General features: G+C 41.7%; 2 protein-coding genes across 4 annotated transcripts in view; both read right to left on the bottom strand.

Annotated features, from left to right (window-relative positions):
- Positions 1–1,354: 1,354 nt before the first annotated feature.
- Positions 1,355–15,013, bottom strand: CHMP4B (charged multivesicular body protein 4B). The gene is made up of 5 exons (XM_081866814.1): positions 14,420–15,013; positions 4,651–4,828; positions 3,943–4,057; positions 3,474–3,600; positions 1,355–2,163 (listed from the first exon to the last, which is right to left on the bottom strand). The coding sequence occupies exons 1-5, from the start codon at positions 14,607–14,609 to the stop codon at positions 2,096–2,098; spliced, it is 678 nt and encodes a 225-aa protein (XP_081722940.1). The 5' UTR covers positions 14,610–15,013; the 3' UTR covers positions 1,355–2,095.
- A 1,187-nt stretch (positions 15,014–16,200) lies between these two features.
- Positions 16,201–20,410, bottom strand: part of ZNF341 (zinc finger protein 341) — a 29,145-nt gene continuing 24,935 nt past the window's right edge. For 2 of the 3 annotated variants that reach the window (XM_081866787.1, XM_081866789.1), the window contains 4 exons: positions 19,901–20,033; positions 18,898–19,009; positions 17,881–17,951; positions 16,201–17,236 (listed from right to left, as the gene is read on the bottom strand). In XM_081866787.1, coding sequence (XP_081722913.1) covers positions 16,713–17,236; positions 17,881–17,951; positions 18,898–19,009; positions 19,901–20,033 — 840 coding nt within the window. In that variant the 3' untranslated portion in view covers positions 16,201–16,712. Of the gene's footprint in view, positions 17,237–17,695; positions 17,764–17,880; positions 17,952–18,897; positions 19,010–19,900; positions 20,034–20,410 lie in introns of all 3 variants that reach the window. The other variant, XM_081866788.1, reaches the window with a different exon arrangement.

Raw genomic sequence — 20,410 nt, forward strand, 5'->3', positions numbered from 1 at the left:
AGAACAACTGTGAAAGCCATATACAGATGTGACTCTGGGACTTAGTCCACGGAAGCAGAAATAAGGGGTTTAACATATTCATTAAATTGATTAGACTTATTACAGCTCTCTGGTTCAGAAGAATCTCATTTAGGCACTCTGGCTAATTTTCTAAACCCTTGCAATCACGGTCCTCAATAGGATGATCAGCTTTAATAACAGAGTGGGGATTACTGCAAGTACAAATCTACAAAAGGGACCGGCAATGTAGCGTGTATCACTGTATTCCAGCCATCTTTGAAAGAGACAAAATTAGGCAATTTGCACTGGAAGCCACGTGACAGGGGTTCGAGATGACCAGACAAAATTGTAGCTACTTCAGAACTACATGGAAGGAATATATTTCACATTAAATCATACTGAGATAGACTAATTAAAATCAATGGACTTTAAAGTCCATTCATTTTAATGGGGCTACTCTGATCATAACTAGCACTGGAGATCAGCCCTTGACTTTTTTTGGGGGGGGGTTGCACATCCCCTATGGTGCATAGGGGCAGGGGAATGCATGAGAACATTAATTACAATTGCATAATTTACCATTCTTGAGAAAATGGGCACACAATCCTGAGGAGCAGAACATCCACGAATATAGGAAACAGAAGGACACCATTAATAGGAAACAAGGGTATGCTGAAAACAGCAGCAACCATAATGCATATCAGACTATAATCTTCAGCTATACCCCAGGGAAATTTTCAAATGAGATTTCTACCATATTATGGAGCAGAGAAACTGCCAAGACAGCTGCCTCAGCCAGCATTTGGACTAAGCCTTTCCAAAACCAATACTAAGATAGTTACTGTGGGATGTTGTGTATTTTCAGTAGCGGTTGTCTGCTTTCTTCCTTTTCTACAAATACTTGGCGGCAGAGTTCCATATAGAATACTGAAAGGTTGAATGCTGAAAAACGTATGATGTACTAAGAGCAAAGCCCCTTCTATTATTAACCAAGGCAATGCTTCTGGCTCTGGCACAGAGTTGTTTGTAGCAAATTAATGAACACCATGTGGCAAATGGATTCAACATCAGATGGGCTGACACAGCAGTAAGCTTTCACAAATAGGCACGGCTTAGAACTATTCAAATTCTGTTCATTTGGAGGGAGGGGAGAATGTATTAGTATTTCTAGCAGATACTATTCTGAATATTCAACTTAAGAACCAAAGTGGCACATACTTGGATATCTACACTTCTGCCTCGAAGGAAGACCGAAGTACCAGAGAATACCGATGTACAAAATGGGGTGGGGGAAATCCCAACAAGGTTCTCCAAGTTTCCGTTACATACATGCATAGTGAAGACATCAGGCAGGTACGAAAATCAATCAAGGTATTTAATACAGTGCAAACCATAGATCCTTATTTAAAATAAATGTATGTTTGTGTCTGAATGGGAATTGGATATCACAGATAGCAATCAACATTCCAGGTGCTATGTAGAAAAATGTACAGCTAGTGTCAATTTCACCTACTTCCATCATAGAATTACTTCAACATTCCAAATCCACCTCACCAAATCCAACTGGGAACAGCGACCAAGTGAGTGTAATGCGGAGAGAGGAGTGTCAATGCCACCAATGGATATAAATAGAGACTTTAAAGAACTAAAAGCCTAAGTGATGCATTTGTACATCTAAGCATAATAAGCCAATAATGGCTTATGACTTTTCTTTTTGAAATACTTTACAAGACTTCTAAAAGCGTTTCCATCAAATTAAGTTACAGGCTTCGTATCCCGAGTCAGATTCAGCATGGTCAGAACTCTGAAAGATGGTGATCCAGCAGTGGCATTAGCATAGTCCAGAAGCTGAATGTTGGAATTCTGCCAATAAGGTTTATTATTTAAAGTAAGTCAACACCCTAAACTGCAGGCAACTTTCTTTGGAAACTTTGTTTCCCTTGCTCAGACCATGCTATGGAGAATGCAATTCCCACAGCTATGGGATTAAAGAAATAAAGGCGTTGCGCTTAATGATGTCTCCCACCCATACATGCACCTGTAGCAACAGGTGAGCAGAGTCTCAATTGTTTCTCCAGCTGGGCAGCTGGTGTAGTTATATGTTTTCAGCCCAGGCTTCTAGCTCTTTCATGTCATCATCCTCTTCTTCTTCTTTCTTCTTAGCTAGAAAAAGACACAACACCACAAGATTAAAGACTGTGTTGTGATTGTCTGCAGTTGCTCAATGTATTTATTTTATTTTAGGTATTTTACCCACTCTTCATCTGGCCAATACAAGAGCAGTTCATGGCATGTAAACACAATAAAATAAAATAAAATAAAATAAAATAAAATAAAATAAAATAAAATAAAATAAAATAAAATAAAATAAAATAAAATAAAATAAAATAAAATAAAATAAAATAAAATAAAATAAAATAAAATAAAATAAAATAAAATAAAATAAAATAAAATAAAATAAAATAAAATAAAATAATAAAATCTATCATCATCAAATATTTAAAATCACAACAAAATTATGTCACACAAATACACCCCAAGAAATCATTTTAGCAACCAACAAATACCTGAGTGAACAAGTACTAAGCATGTTCTGAAAATTCAAGAGTTTCTTGCCTTATTTCAGAAAAGAGGAAGCTCTACAAGGCAGGGGCCACCAAAAACCCTCTCCCAGATTGCTGCATAATGTACATCTGTGACAGTGGCACAACCAGTGACAGCCTCTTCCAATGATCTCAAGAAATGGAGAGGCCTAGATGGGAGCCTAAAAGGGATACTTTCAGGTATCCAAGCCCTAGTTCTCTAGGGATTATGTCAATAGAAGCTCCTTAAATATGGCTTAGTAGCCAAATGGCAGGCAGTGTTTTAAAGTGGTGCTTGCTTCCCTGGGGTGGTATGCCAGGTTATATGGAAAAATGGAGGGCATGTTTAAAAAGCTCCTTGCTGTGTTGTCCACACATGGGCAACATCTGCATGCTGCCATCAGAACTGTGCAATGCTACAACACTATGGGAAAGGGATTTTAACCAGAACCACATCCATTTATTCTCATACCCAAGACAGTGATTCTCAAACTAAAGGTATGGGGGAAGAATTTTGTCACCCAAGTTCCTTTTGTTTGAGAGACAATTGTTCTCATCCCTGGGGGAATAAAAGCAAATGAAATATTCCAACCTGGAAACCATTGATTAGTTGGAATAGGCGATCAGAGAACTGCTTATGGGGTTTAAGGTGTCAGAGATAGATCCTGAGGAAGCCCCCCCCCCCTTAGATTTGAGAACCATGACTTTAGATCTGTAGATAAAGATAACTAGGGAACTTAACTGGCTTTCCTTCTGTGAAACAGATTAGTGTGTGTAAATTTTGCACAGTAGTTGAGAAATAAAATCACAAGAATGGCATATTACAATGCTTTTTTGACAAATTCACTTGTAATAAGATGCTCCTGTCTTTAGCAATTGCAAGGCACTCACCTGGTTTTGAAGGTATAGATATTGAGGGCACATTGGGAAGTGGAACTGTTTCAGGACCACTGATCTCCAGCAAGTTTTTATCCAATTCTTCCTGTTCGAGTTCCTCTAGTTCAGCCATCAGTTCATCCTATTATTGAAGGAGAGAGACGCTGCAGTTAGAGGTGCTAGGACCAGAAATCACTGTTGCCAATTTTGTAACATCATATAATTGTAAGAAACCTTCGTGTCCAACTCAACACAACTGGGAATTCTAGGTGTCTCAAAACATTTACATATCCAAATTATTCTGTTGTTCCTAAGAGCAAGCCAGAGTACTAAACTCACATTTCTGTTGTTATTTAAGATGGAAAAATCATGAGTTTGTTCTCATTACATAATATTTTGAGTCACAAGAAGTAAGTGTGTTTTGAAATCCTTAAGCTTGTATGTGTACAAACGTCATACTTGTCTTAAACTGTTTGGTACTTACCTCATCAAATTCTTCACCGATTCCCACAGGCTTGGAGATAGCTGTTGAAATTTCTTCTGCTAACTCCTGCTGTTCTGCAATGTCTTGCATTAGTTCATCTACTTTGTCAATATCCCTGTAGGAAAAGGATTTAAGTTATTTGAACCATTCACCTGTTTAGTCTTGGAGATCATTACAAGTCTCAATAGCTTAAAGGAAATATTCAGCTAACCACCAGGGCAAACTGATTCAAATCATCAAGAAAACAATAATGCTGATTTAAAACACACTTCTTCCTTTGAAATCATTATTTCCTGAGCAAGAATTCAGACTAATTTAAATAAAAATTGTAACAGTAATAACTGGTTGCGCTAATAATTATAACTTGTTTGCATCTATTCAGTTGCATAATCTGGAAGTAAAATCCAAAGACTTTAACCATGAAAGCCACATGCTTTTCAAACTATATGCTGCTTACAGATAAAGCATGTCTACATGTAAAGAGCATAATCAGTTACTTGAAAGCTTATACCACGTCTGTGCATACTTTTATAGAAACAAGTCCTGCTGCACAATGCAGAATTTGAGTTACTGTGTGCAGACTGGTTTATAACTGTCCAGAACTATCCAAAAAAGAGGGAATATGGGCAAAGAGTGAATGTGTCCCTTTGTACTGCACTCAATGAAAAGTTGGCCCATTCAATGAACCAATGATGAAGAGCATCTTACATGTTGTCGTGAGCAGCTTTCATTGCTTTGGCAGCAAATCCCATATTCTTGAGCACTTCAGTGTTGGTGTTGGCATTTTCCAGGGCTTCCCTCTGGAATTCGATTGTTGATAATGTGCCATCGATTTGTGCAAGCTGCTTCTCATACCTCTTCTTTCGTTTTAGGGCTTGAAGTGCAGCTGGTCAAAAACAAGACAAATGATGATTGATATACAATGTGCATCTAAAACTGTTTCTACAAGCATGATGTTCAGAACATAAAACCACTTAAAATTTATGCTACCAATTATGCCTCTCGCATCTTTTGTGTTCCCAGTTTAATTAACTTTTGTTACCAAGAGGTGTCTTTCTCTAAGCAAATCAATTTTGTTGCTGAGTTGTTTGTCTACTCAGTATCAAACTGCAGGATCTACAGCCAACAGCCAAGTACTAGAAGCTTAGATGCTTAGCACACAAGGCATGGCAGGCTTGTTGACAAATAAACCTTCATTCAATCTTTCTAATATGGTAGACTAGCAGGTAATGAGAGAAGGCTCAAAGAATTATTCAAACTACAAAAGAATGTCAAGTAAAATGAACACAAGAAACGCATAAAATCTGGATGTTTTGTCTTAGTCACTATGTAAGAAATGGAAACACTTTATATGATCACCATCTAAGATACTTTGGGGGCAGGAAAGAGAGGAGAACACTCTGAGTAAGCAAGGACATTTGGTACAGGGCAGGCATAAGTAGCTGCAGGAGAACCGTCCCTAGGGCACCTTCTCCTCAAGGAAAAAGTGAGGCAATGAGGATCTCCCATTTCTTGGTGTCAATTAAAACTCAGCTTGGCGGGGGCACTTCAATTTTTTTTGTCAGCATTGGAAATTTCACACCACCCCCCTACATTCCTGCACTTCTTCAGAGGGTGCTATGAAAGGAGATAAGCGTGTTCAAGTACTGTATTTTCTGGCGTATAAGACTACTTTTTAACCCAGGAAAATCTTCTCAAAAGTCAGGGCTCGTCTTACACACCGGCTACAGCAGCAGCTCCCCACCAAAGAACAAAACGACAGCAAATTAAATCGGAGGACACCAAGCTCTCTAGAAGAAGCAGAAATACACTTGGAAATTGGCCCCAGAAGCCTCCCCAATCACCAGCAACAGAACGACCCTAACCACTCCTGGTAGTAGACCATGTGGTCCAAAATGGCAGCCTTGCTTTGCCCCAGCAACTAGACACGTGGCCGCTGCCTCACCCAAGCAGCCCCCGCAGTAAAAGAAAAGGAAATGCTCACAACAAAGGCAGGGAACCAACAACAGCATTAAGTGAAGCAGAGCGTGGCACAGCCAAAGGAGTAAGCAAAGGTAGGAAATGGCGGGGGGGGGAGCCGATTATGATGCTGCGAGGGCAACAACAAAGGGAGCAGTTCGGGCAGGGGAAGCTAAGAGGGGCAGGTGGCTGGGAACAGAGAAACCTAGAAGCTTTTTTGCCACGAGGGCGGCAAAGTTGTAAAGCGAGAGCAGCAATTGAGGCAGCACTCCCCTCAAATGCCCTGCTCCCCACGCACAGCAATGGACTCACCCACTGCCAATTGATTGGGGCGTCCAACAAAGGCTTTTTTTCCAGCCACCCTGGGTTGAAACAGCGCCTGTCAGCTGTTCCACGTCCCAAGCAAATTCCACGAGAGCAGCTCAACAAAAGCAGTAAAAAATCCCCCAAAATGCTTCAGCAGGTCCAACAAAAGCAATAACTGAGCAAAGTGCAGCGGCGTCCTAGTGACTGAGGAAGCAAGCCAAAGAGGAAGCCCTCCAGCTCGCTCCTCTGTTTAAATGGACCCGGCCACGCCACCCCCCCCCCAGGAAGTGGAGTGGATTTCCGAGCCAGACTGGGGACTGGTCTTTCTAATTTTTATTTGGTGTGCATTGGAAGAGGGATAGTCTTATACGGCGAGTATATCTCAAACTCTATATTTTAACTGGAAAAGTTGGGGGTCGTCTTATACGCCCAGTCGTCTTATACACCGGAAAATATGGTAATCAAGCAAGGCGTATGACTATGTTTTCTCTCTCTCTTTTTTTTTTTATTTAGATTAGTTTCTTTTATTGTATTATGAAAAACCTGTAATAAAATCTTATATATAAAAAAGGAGGCAATCCTCTGCATAGGTGAAGATTTTCTAGTTCACTCTAGCATGTTATCATAGTGGAGAACTGGAAAATGCAAACAGGAATACTGAACAAGATACAAGAAACTAGGCTGCCTGGTACACATGGAAGCGGATCAGTTTGGGGCAGTTTGAACTGATGTAGTAATTGGTACTCAAGCAGAATTATAGCTAGTTACAAAACTAAAATGGCTATACAAAACTATTCACATTAAATAGTATGCAATCAGGTGTCCGTTTTTAATTTTATAAGCTAAACATTTATAGCAAAGGAAATTTCATTATACCATTAAAATTAAGATGCAACAGTTACCATTATCCACTGCCCACTGAAGGTTCCTAATTAAATGAATTTATCGTTTAAAACCTTAAACAGGAATTATACTGAGCAGGAATACAGCTCCAGCCATCTGCAGTTTGTAAAACCTTTTCAAGAAGTAAACAAAGCCAACATTTAGAAGTTTCCCTCATCTGGCTGCCCTCTGTGAATGCTGGAATTTGAGCCGCTTTCCACTGTAAAACATTCAAACTGTAGGTCAAGTGTTATGGTAGAGCCACTGCACTGTTTCTGCCAGGATGAGTTACATTATCTTCTAAAAACCATCTTTTCAAAGAATCCTATGATGCTATTCTACGAATAGCAGTCCAGTTTGTTGCCTAACCCTATGCAACTTTACCTATTTTCAGCAACAACACAAGTTAAATTAACGTATGACGCAGGGCAACACTGAAATAGATCTGTTCATATATTGCCTGGGCAGAGTGTTGTTTCTGGGCATTTAAGTGTCAGGTGGCAGTAAGTCATTTTGACCCATCTGCATCAGGTAATTGTGAGAATAACTATAGTGTTCTGTTACAATGAAGTTTTCAGGCACTGAATTTTTTTACAAGTCATTTCCAAAGCATGTACAGCAAAATTGTTCTTGTTATAAATTCCAACTGAGCTAAAAATTAATTGTATTTATTACCAGAGCATTACCTATCCAGAGGTAAAAAGATAACTTCTTCAAGAGATGATAATAAAATTTAGCATCTTCTTTGCAATATTATGAATCTGAACATTTCAGTAAGCAGGGAAAACAGAAGCCTCAACATCCCAGTCATATGAAGTTATGCTCTATTATTTACACTGTATGTTACACCAGAGATGACCCTAATCTAGTATGCCTCTTAAAAGAGACTTGGAAATTAAGGAATAGCAATTCTCCTTTATAGCAAAAAAATTCCTTTTAGCACTCAATAAACTTGAATCACTAACTCGCATCATCAGAAGCACTAAACTTCACTCATTAAGACCTGCATGCAGATTCTTGTGGAACTCTTAAGACTGAACTCAACGTAAACAGCAATCTGCAGTGGAAATTGGGATACTGACAACTTTAGTGCAATTCCATTCATTTTGATGGGACGTAGACAGGTTTCAAATGTGCTACGTTGCTGCTCAACAAATTCTTTCTTGCTATTGTCATTTCTGTGCAAAGGACTGAAATGCAGTTTTAAATGCACTTGTACCAAGATTTATAATCAACTGGTGACCATAACAGAAGATCAGCTTACAGTTTCAACTATGTTTTTTGTATCATCCTCTCTAAAAATGCATCTTTATAGTATTTTAAGAATCTTCGGAATAGAGTTGTTGCTGGCATCCATCTGTCTCAAGAAACAGTGGACTGCACCTCTGGGGGTGAAGTCAAACCAAGCACCAAAGTAACCTCCCCAGGGAACAAGCCTGGGCCGTATGTATGGAGGTCCTGGGCTGCCCAGATGACAAGATCCTCCTCTCTGCCTTGCTGATGTGGCCCAAAGAAAAGCAGAGCAATACATTTGGCATCAGCTTGGCTGCAGGAGTAGCTGACCGGAAGGCCAAATGTATAAGGTGCCATCCCACCACCTTAGGGACTCCACTCTGGATTTGTGTAGGGTTTGCTCCTTAGCCTTTTCTTCTCTGAAGATGTCCCACAAGGCAGTGGAGGTTTAGGACCAGAGATTTTCTTCTCTTAGATGGGCTACCTTCCCAGGTTGATGAGCCCCAACTGCCCCTCACTTTCCTCTACAGCAGTGTTTCCCAACCTTGGGCCTCCAGCTGGTTTTGAACTACAACTCCCATCATCCCTGACTAGCAAGACCAGTGGCAAGGGATGATGGGAATTGTAGTCCAAAAACAGCTGGAGGCCCAAGGTTGGGAAACACTGCTCTACAGCACGTGCAGTAACTGCCATCTTGACTGTTGGACACACTATTGGTCTCATCTGCTCAATCTGCTGCAGCTTTCTTCACATGAAGGGAAAGTCCTTACTCATCGAGAGTTTGAGAGTTGTATACATCAGGGAATAGGTTTTTCAAATTTTAACTTCCTTTTTTTTTTTTATAATAATTTTTATTGATTTTACAACATCAAATTTTAACTTCCTTGACCTCACTGCAAATGTCTTTTTGACTATTAGCAGATACAGCATACTGGAGCTCTACTGCTCAACTTTCATAATGGTAGGCACTTGCAACACACAATGTTGTATTGTACATACACACACCATGACTTCTGCTAAAACTGGCAAGTTTGGGGGGACAACCATAGGAATTTTTCTCTAATTCTATGCACGCTAATCAACATGAATGGATGCAGTAACACTTTAATTTTAAGAAGAATGACAAGACATTGCTGAAATGTACATCTGTGCCTGACATTTTCCTCCTGAAGCTTGGGGGATGATTTAGATCAGGGAAATAGCATGAGATTTTTGTTTGCTTGCTTGCTTGCTCATTTTAAACACCTTTTCTAGTGTTCCTTCCCCATAGCTGTTTTGAGGTTTACAAGCATATAGGAGATTCTGATCTCAGACCTTCAACATGCCCAAGCTAGCCCTCAGTCTATTTTTTTTTTTTTATAAATATTTATTAAAGTTTTTAAATATAAATGCACAAATAATAAACAATCTTACTTCTATCACAGACATAATTTCATCACTTCTTTGGACTCCCTCACGTCTCCCGCTCCCATTTACATTGTTAAAAGTTTTTTCCAAACAAATTATCAACTTGTTTACAATCTCATGTCCACTCATTCAAATATAATCTAGCACTTCTTCCCAAAAATTTTATATTTTCTTTAGTCTCACTTATCATCAAATTTAAATCTAATTTAGTGGTGGCCAATTTTTTATAATCTAGCATCCTTCTTAAGATTCAACCAAATTACAATGTTTTTGTAGATACATCTTGAATTTCTCCCAGTCTTCCTCCATCTTCTCTTCTCCCAGATCACGGATTCTGCCAGTCATCTCGGCCAGTTGCATATAGTCCATCAGTTGCATCTGCCACTCTTCCAGTGTGGGTAGATCTTGAGTTTTCCAGTTTTTTGCGATGAGTATCCTTGCTGCCGTTGTTGCATACATAAAGAATGTTCAGTCATTCTTTAACACCTTCTGGCCGACAATACCCAGAAGGAAGGCCTCTGGTTTCTTAGTGAAGGTATACTTAAATACCTTTTTCAGCTCATTATATATCATTTCCCAGAAGACCTTCACCCTAGGGCATGTCCACCAGAGGTGAAAGAATGTTCCTTCATTTTCTTTACATTTCCAACATTTATTATCAGACAAATGGTATATTTTGGCAAGTTTAACTGGGGTCATGTACCATCTATATATCATTTTCATTACATTTTCCTTCAGAGCATTACATGCGGTGAAGTTCAGCCCAGTGGTCCACAACCTTTCCCAGTCCTCAAACATAATGTTATGCCCAATGTCCTGTGCCCATTTTATCATAGCCGATTTAACCATTTCGTCTTGTGTATTCCATTTTAACAGCAAGTTATACATTCTAGATAGTACCTTGGTCTTTGGTTCTAACAATTCTGTTTCTAACTTCGATTTCTCCACCTGGAACCCTAACTTTTTGTCATTTTTAAAAACTTCTTTAATCTGAGCATAATGTAACCAGTCTCGCACCTTATCCTTCATTTTCTCCAAACTCTGCAATTTCCAATTGTCTCCATCTTTTTCTAATATTTCCCAATATTTTGGCCATTTGGCCTCCATATTGGGTCTTTTTCGGGCCTTAGCCTCCAGAGGTGAAAGCCACCTTGGAGTTTTATTTTCCAATAAGTCTTTATATTTTGTCCAGACATTAAACACTGCTTTCCTGACAATATGGTTCTTAAAGGCCTTATTGATCTTAACTTTGTCATACCATAAGTATGCATGCCAACCAAAAGCATTGTTAAAACCTTCCAGGTCCAGTACGTCAGTGTCTTCGAGAAGTAGCCAGTCTTTTAGCCAGCAGAAAGCTGCGGCTTCATAGTACAACTTTAAGTCTGGCAGGGCAAAGCCCCCTCTTTCTTTCGCGTCTGTTAATATCTTAAACTTAATTCTGGGCTTTTTGCCCTGCCAGACAAATTTAGATATATCTTTCTGCCACTTCCGGAAGCACTCCGTTTTGTCCACAATCTGTAGTGTTTGAAACAAAAATAACATTTTTGGCAATACATTCATCTTAATAGCAGCAATTCGGCCTAACAAAGAAAGCTTCAATTTTGTCCAACTATCCAGGTCTCTCTTAATTTCAGACCAACATTTTTCATAGTTATCCTTGAATAGACTCAGATTTTTTGCTGTTATGTTTACCCCTAGGTACTTTACCTTTTTAACCATAGTTAGTTCTGTTTCTCTCTGAAACCGTTCTGACTCTGTATCTGTCAAATTTTTTCCCAGCACCTTGGTTTTCTGTTTGTTTAATTTAAATCCCGCCACCCGACCAAAGTCCTGAATCAGTTGTAATACTCTTTTCGTACTAGATTCTGGCTCCTGCAGGGTCAAAACTAGGTCATCTGCAAAAGCTTTAAGTTTATATTGTTTCGCTCCGACCTGAATCCCTTCCACCAGCCGGTCCCCTCTGATCATGTTCAAGAGCACCTCCAGAACCGAGATAAATAACAGAGGGGAGATCGGGCAGCCTTGTCGTGTTCCTTTTTCAATTTTGAACTCTTCTGTAACCACAAGCTAGCCCTCAGTCTAGTCTCAAGGTAGTAAGAACTACTGTCAGAAGTAAGCAAGAAGCAAGTATCTTCTCCCACACTGACTAGTGTGGTACTTTAATGAAATATTCCTATTCAGAAATTATTTTGTTGTGATCTTTACAACCATCCTGCAAAGCAGACCAGCATCATTCTACGGCTACCTAATGAACAGTAAGAGTCAAACAGGGGACATCTTGATTTGCAGCTCAATCTCCTCACCATAACACGTCAGCTGTCAATAAATTGCATTACAGCATAAAGTGCAGCATTCTTTTGTAAATGAAGCATTTGCCAGATCAGCAAACTAAGCTTTTCCAACTAGCCAGATGATGAATTAAAGAAGCCTATAGCTTTCTCCCTTTATTTTGGCATTTTTTACAAGTCATGGTTATAAAAGCTGACAAAAGAAATAAATGGTAAAGAATGTACATAAATTGTATACACAGCAACATTCTACTGTGGAGATAAAAAGTTCCAGTATTACTGTAAGGAGACCCTGTTGCTTCTAAATACCATAAGCATGCACAGCACACTAAATCGCAAATCCATGATAAGAATGAAACAGTGTCAATTAAAGGAAAATAGTCCTGAGCAACATAACATGGAACATATACTGCAGCTTCATAAATGAGATAAGATAAACAGCCTCTTGTTTAATATCTTTTCAATGTGCCTCAGGTTCAACTAAGAAATAAGGAATACTGACCCTGACAAGAGAACTTAGAACTTAGCCTCAGCAAGGAAGCCTCAATGAGGAAATACAATGTTGGTGCTAGTTTAAAGATTACAGATCACCCTGCACAAAGTGCAGGTTCCTACCTAGGTCTAGGCTTCAAATGGATGCAGCCAGGCCCATGCAGAGCTTATTTGAGGCCTGAGGGAGAAGTCCTGTTCTTGACATGACAGCATAAGTCTGACAGGCCTCTAGCACACTCCACCCCCCAGCCAGCTTAGTCCTCTGAGGCTTGGAGCAAGTGTACCCAGCTGCCTCCCTGCCCTGCACAGGTCTGGATGCAGCCCCAAGGAAGCAACCCAAAACTGAGCAGGGACATAGAAAAGATGCTGTATCTAGAGGCTAACCCTAAGGTACTCCCTCACAGAATCCCACTCAAACTAACCCAAGATCTGAGTGCTACAGCAGAACTTGAAGAGCAAAACTCAAAGAGGGATGGGAAAAGAGTAAGACCGGGATAGATGTACAGCAAATTGCTGGCATCAAGAATTAAGTCCAAACTATAGAAACAAGGCATCTGCTACCTTACACTTTTATGTGTATATAGGCCCCAAACCAGGAGAGTTCAAGATGCAAATGCTACTAACGGCCTGAGAAAAATGAAAGAGACTTTTACTGTGGGACAGGCACACTGAAGTCCCAAGACACTGATCTACTCACAGTATAAAAAATTGGCAGTGATCTACATTGTCATTGGAGGGTGGAGCAAAGTTGTCCCAAGATCGACTAGGATCAACCAGGGCCACCCCGCAATTGACCAGTAGATCACGATCAACCTGTTAGACATGCCTGCTATAGGAGATGGGCACATGGAAACATAAAGCACACCATATTTTTCAGATATACTACAATAATGTTCCCATTCTGAAAACCAGCTGCCATTTATTTGACTATATTGAATAAACTTGTATGCCTCCAGTGTAGTTCACATAACAGCCCCCTTTACTTCCCCCCTCAACATTTGAAGTCTCTTTTGTGCTTAAAGCAGTGTAGAGAAAAGCCTGCAAAACTTATCTGCATGCCAAACTCACAAGAGGCCCACAAAAATAGGAATGGAGGAAGAGCTCTGGGCTGGGTACTTTTAATTACGGAACTGTAGCCTTATAACAATGATCTGGTGAGACCAAGCAGGCCACCCCAATAATGGAAATGTGTTTTGCTCCTGTCTTGTGTGCCATTTCATTGATAGTTGCTGCATGTTTAGTTTATCTATTCTGTGTTCTTAGTAGGCTGAACATTACCCTGGAGGCTTTTAAGGCAAAAATGCCACTAATACCGCAATCTTAGGCACATTTTAGTGAAAGTAAAAATCTACAGATTGCAAGGTGTCTTATCTATAAGTAAACATACACAACATTGTGAAGCAAGCTCTCTTCCTATCTATTAGGCTGTGTTTTTACTTTGCTCTAACCGACCCCAGCACCATCCTTTCCTTTAGAAGCACCTTTCTGTCTCTACACCCCTCTTGCCACAGGTAGATTTTAGGCTGCTGTGGTCCCTTGGAGTATGTCCAGCACTGGTCCCGTTGGTCATTTTTATTTATTTAGGTCTGCAAGCTTTGATTTTGTACTCTGCTTGTTAAGCATCAAACGAAGTAACTATAATACTGAAAGTCTTTTATTTACGGATTTATATCTACCTATCTTATTCCTTACTTGGATGCAATTTGGGTGTTCTGTAAAGTTGCTTCCCCTTCCCCGAAGATGTTACGTGTTTTGACAGCGACTCCGCTAGCGGTTATTACGAGGCGCTTTGGGCGCAGTTCACTGTGTGGGTGGGAAATCAGCATATAAATAAAGTGAACTTCGAAAAGAAGTCCCACCCGGGGAGAGAAGCCCCCTCTTCCTCCTGCCGCCCACCCGCGCCCGCTCACCGCGCTTGTTCTTGGTGCCGTGTTTGCGGGCCGCCCCCAGCTCCTGCTCGATCTTCTTCTCCAGGAACTCCTGCTTCTTGCTCAGCATCTCCTCCGTGTCGCGAAGCCGCTGGATGGCCTCCTGGGGGGAAGGCCCCTTGCCGCCGCCCTTCCCCCCCGTCCCGAACAGCTTGCCCAGCAGCCCCGACATGGCTGGGCCGCAGGCGGAGAAAGCGGCAGCCCAGAAACGGCGGCCCCCCGCGACCTCCCGGTTACGTGAGGGAGGGAAGCGGGGCCGGCCCAAGACCGCCGGGGCTGAGGCAAAACGCCAGGAAAGAGACACCACCTCCGCCTTCCTCCCGACCGGAGAGGCCCCTCCACCAGCACCAGCGGCGGCGGCGGCGGCGGCGGCTGTAGGGCCTCTCACAGGCCCGAGCCCTCACGGTGACCACTCCCTGACTGACACACAGATGCCACACACGCAAAGCCCCCGCCGGCACGTCAGCCTCGGCTGCCCCTTGACTGACTCCCGGCCTCCCGGTAGGACCGCCCGAGATCTCTCTCACGTCACTCCGGGCGCCACGGCAACGGCGGCTCCGCCCACAGCCTTCTTCCCCAGCCCTGGCTACTCAACAGGCTGCGAGTATGTAAATAACACGCAAGGCCTGCCGGTTGCCGTAGTTTTTTCACTCAGAGGATTTCCTCTCGTTCTCTGAGGGGGGTGACGTCACTTGGCGACGCGCGAGGAGCGCTCGCACGAGCCTGGGTTTTTTTTGTTTTTAACTCTCTCTCTCTGCTCAGTTGAACGCTGGGAGATGTAGTCCTGTCCTCCGCCAAAGCATTAGGAGATGCCCCATACAGGCCGGCCCTACCATGAGGGAGAGAGAGGCAGGTGCAGGGAGGGGAGAGCCATAGTTATGAGAGCCATGTGCTGGGGAAGACGCTGTCCAGTTCACCAGTATTGTACTGTAGTAAGATTCAACCACCAGTTTGTGGTCTTGGAGAAAGGTGCCATCTCGTCCTTCGCCTCAAGCAGCTGATATCTTGAGCCGCCCCTGAGCCCACAGGTTGAACCTTTTAGGAGCCTCTAAAAGTGACTTGCTTGAATGGTGGGTTTGGATGTGGGCTGATATTAAGTGACCTTGAGCAAGTCAGTTTCTCTTGCCTAACCTACTTCATGGGGTTGTTGTGGGACTAAAATGCAACTCTCAGCTCTTTGGAGGATACACCGTATTGAAAAGTAATAAATGATAACAACAGCAGAAATAAAACATCATTGTTAAAGATTGTACTTGAAATGCCAGGTGGCTCGGGCTCAGTCATGAAGCTTTTCCAAATACAGTACATTTGTTTTTCTGAGGTTCGTGGTCTGAATTTAGGTAGCCTGGCTATGGCAAAACTTGAAAATGTAACATCAGTTCTATGGGTGGGTGAGGATGTTGTTTTAGTGAGGATGTTGTTAATTGTTAAACTGTTTAGTTCAACTTTCCCTGCTCTCGCCTCTGTCTCTCACATTCCTTCTCCAATTCTTCATTAGGCATTGTTGATTACACAGAATTGAGCAAGAATTGCTCGTTATTTTTCTCTGCCCTTCTTCACAATGCAGTCACTAGCTGCCTGTACACTTGCAGCACACTTGCATTTCTAAATCATGCATTTAGGCATGTTTCCTTTTATATGAGGTTGCTGCTCATCATATGCCAATCCTAGTAAGTTCATGAGGGAAAGATCAAATTTTAACTGGACCATGATATTTGTGCAGAACTGCGTCCCTTTTCTACATACATCAGAGTCATAAGATGTTTCTGTTGAGAGCATTTATGAATGACATTCCAAATGGAAAACATAATGGACTTACTCCCAGTACGAAGGATTGTTTTCTTACAGCTGGAAAGACAAATTGTCCAGATACAGGGTATTGCAAATTTCAGAAAATAATTACAAATGGGATGCAGTACAATTAAAAATAAATAAATTAGGTCTTGTATGTTATTTCAATATTCTGTATTGTGTTTCTCACTGGATTCAGGAATCATCATAAATTATGTTAATCCATAAGCATCTTTCAAAGAAAAGCATGCAACCATACCTTTCAGTGCTCCGCATGATTAATTCATCTGGATAAGGGAAGCTACTGTCAGTTTTATCAACAAAATTCTTTATGAATGCTGATCACTGCATCATGGCAGCTGAAACATACACGCACACATACAGTACACATACCCCTTTCATTCATTTCCAATCCCCTGCAGCAGCATATCTCCATCAAACAGCAGAGGAATTATTTCCCCCATTAAGTCACAGTGCTATTCAGTTACTCAGTAGCCTGAATGTAAACAGGGACTGCTAGCATGGCGCATGGTCTCTCCGAGCCAGGCTGCAACTCGGCTAGAGCAAGGTTGGATGGAATGCCACTGCATTGGGTAGGGTTGCCAAGATCAGAGTCTGTTGCCGACACGGCCGTTGATCTGCCAACCACAATGGACAGGACTGTGTCAGACACTGGAAACTGTTCTTTATTGGGACCACCTTTCTGAGGGTTTCCTCCATCTGCACTGTCTTTCAGTTCTGTCAAGGTCAACTGAGCTGAAACAGGAAGCCCCACTTTCCGCCCACGAGTCCCCCACTTCTTCTGGGACTTTCTGACTGGCAGCTCTTTGTCCTTGGCTGAACTCAGTCTACACTTGTGGTCCTTCATGTACTTCTGGCGTGTAAAGCCTTTGCTGCATGTAGGGCAGCGGTATTTATAGTTTCCAGTGTGAGAGCGCTGGTGTTCCACCATGTGAGCTCGCCGGCTGAAGGCCTTGCTGCAGTATTGGCACTTGTGGATCTTCATCCCTAAATCAAGAAGAACACAACTTAGTTGCAAAAGGGCTTGTGGACTAGGAACATAAAGAGAGCCCTGCCAGGTCAGAACACAGGCCCAGCTAGTCCAGGATCCTGTTCCCCACAATGGCTAATCAGATTCCAATAACCAGGACAAGAGGATGATGGCACCCTTCCACTGTAGTTTCCTAGTGACTGCTATATGGAGGAATGGTACCTCTTATCTTGAAAGTTGTACATAGCCATCATGATTAGTAGGCATTGATAGCCTTATCCTCCATGAATTTACCTAATCCCTTTCTAAAGCTATACAAGTTAGTGGCTATCACCAAATTCTGTGGAAGCCACTATGTGTTCTGTGAAGTAGTTCTTTATGTCTGTCCTGAATATCCCACCATTCAACTTTATCTATCTACTCTTTATACACCAAGCATAATTTTATACGCCCTTTATTTCCGCTGCCTTATTCACCTCTTTTCTAAACTGAAGAGCCTCAGACATATTCTTGAGAGCTACACTGTCCCCGCCCTTACCTGCAGCTGAGAAACAAAAAAACAAAAAGATCACTGTGGTTCAATAACTAGGTGAGTGAAGAAAATTAAATGAACCTGTTTATCTGCAGCATAGGGCAGAGCATGAGCCAGAATTTCATTTACCTGAATGGGAGAGAATATGAGCTTTCAATTTGTCCGGTCTGTTGAACTCTTTATTGCAGCCTGTATGATTTCTGTGACAAAAATTTAAAACAAATATTTAATCAGATGTTGAATGATACAGATAGGAGTCTCAGATGTAGTTCTGTTTCAGCAGTGTGCAAGTAATGCTGGGTGTTTCTTATGATTTTAAATAGCAGAACAATCATCAGAGCTTTCAGATCTCCTTGTCATGATACCAAAAGAAGAAGAAAAAAGCCAGCATAACATTGCAGATCAAATTGGCCTGACAACTGAAAAATGCTTTTTGCTGTTTTTGCCTTTTGCATAGCTTTCGGAAAACTGGACTACTGAAAAAGAAATGCAAGTATTGTGCCAATGAAGAGTTGCAAGTTTATCCTTAATTGAAGAGTTGGAAGGAACCAAAATGACCCATCAGATCTAACCCTCCATCATCCTGCCAATTCATACCAAATATAAAGCAAATACATTAAAGCTGCATTCTGTTAAGATGCCTGTGCAGCCAATGACTCAAGCAAATAAGCCAAACGAGCGACAAAAGGGAGAGGCAAAACCAAGTAAAACCCTTCTTGCTGTAAGCAGAAGTATGGATTGCATGATAACAAAGTTCACTGAATTGAGTATGGGCCAGTGGGGAGGTTTAACCAAACGTCTGTGTCTAAGCACCTTATGTAAGGTGTGATGATGCCATCCAGAAGTGCCTTTAGAATTGCAAGGCACCACCACTGTCTGCCTAGCTCTTTCATTTCTAAACTGTCTTCCAATGAACAATGAAAAGAGAGAATGTGGTTAATCAGAAGAGTAACTACTGCACAGAGACAAGATCCCAGAGCCAGTAAAATCAGAAGGCTTTTTTCCCTCCAAAAAGGCTATTCCCTTACTTCAAAAGGCCCTAAGTTAGCCTATAAACAGAAACTAGTCAAAGATGAATTACACTTTACATCTAATGGCTGCAAAGCCAGTGCCATTATTGGCTGCTGTTGAAAGCGTGATACTTACGAGAAGGGGCATTTATATTTCTTGAAAGGCTCATGGATCAGCATATGCCGTTTGAGTTTATCTTTCCTGTTGAAGGCTGAGTCACACACAGAGCATTTAAAAGGCTTTTCACCTGTGTAGGACAGAGACATAAACTCAGCAAGGGAGTTGCAGGCTAAGCTTGGCTTACAGATATTCTAATACCCCTTGCTTTGGCTGAGCTACAGAAAACAGATGCAGCAGAACCAGGCTCTTAAGTTCCCAAAGATCTCTCATCTATCTCTCCCTGTTGGCCACAATCCTTGAGAGTCATATGCCTGATGTTAACTACTGAGAACTGTGTAGACAGTTGGATGCATTTTAAACAGTTTCAATACTACATCTGGTGTTAACAGAGAAGTCACATTTCTACATAAAACTTGCCTGTTTGTTCATCCAGGTGATCAGTTGCATATACAGTGACCTCCTAACCCATGGGTAGGCAAACTAAGGCCCAGGGGCCAGATCCGGCCCAAACGCCTTCTAAATTTGGCCTGTGGATGGTCTGGGAATCAGCATGTTTTTACATGAGTAGAATGTGCTCTTTTATTTAAAATGCATCTCTGGGTTATTTGTGGGTCCTGCCTGGTGTTTTTACATGAGCAGAATGTGTGCTTTTATTTAAAATGCATCTCTGGGTTATTTGTGGGGCATAGGAATTCGTTGTTCTTCTTCTTTTTTTCCAAAATATAGTCCGGCCCCCCATAAGGTCTGAGGGACAGTGGACTGGCCCCCTGCTGAAAAAAAATGCTGACCCCAGTCCTAACCAATAGTTGCTGGCTGCAGCTATTCAAACAGCTAAGTGAAATGCAAACAATAAAATAATGACTATAAGGGGAGGGGGGCAAGCCTGATCTTAATGACTTTAAAACAATGGGCTTACATTAGGAAGCAGTTTGCTGATCATCACTAGAAATGGTAACAGCAGACCCCAAAGAATGAATGGGTTCAACATGCAGGAAAGAAACACTGTGCTATTGCCTACCCGAGTGAATGTGAGCGTGTAGTTTGAGGTAGTGTTCTCGGCGGAAGAATTTTTTGCAGATCTGACATTTGAATTTCCCTCCACCCCCATGTGTAGGTAGATGTCGTCGTAAGTACCTCTCACAAGGGAACACCTGGAAAAAGAAGACAACACATGACTAAGAGCACAGCCATCTGGAAGGGCAGCAGCCCTTACTCCTGGGCTAAGGGCACACGTTTTTCTAAATGACGCTCACCATAAAAACGTGCAGTGCAACTCTCATCCGGAGAGAACGATGACATAACAGATCTTGGAGATGCTCTTTTAGTTATAATTGCATGGTCAATTCCTGCAGGTCCAAATATGGGAGGAAGAGTCATAGGACAGAACACACCTTGTTAACCCAGGGGCAATGTGGCCCATGCTTAGCTCCTGTGACAGTGCAAATATTGCACAGGTCAACTGGACATTAGCATGCATCCAATATGCAACTTCAACCTTTCAGTAGGCAGTCTTGGATAAATCTATTTT

This window comes from Podarcis erhardii (assembly GCF_964252035.2).
Source record: "Podarcis erhardii genome assembly, chromosome: 6".
NCBI classification, from domain to species: domain Eukaryota; kingdom Metazoa; phylum Chordata; class Lepidosauria; order Squamata; family Lacertidae; genus Podarcis; species Podarcis erhardii.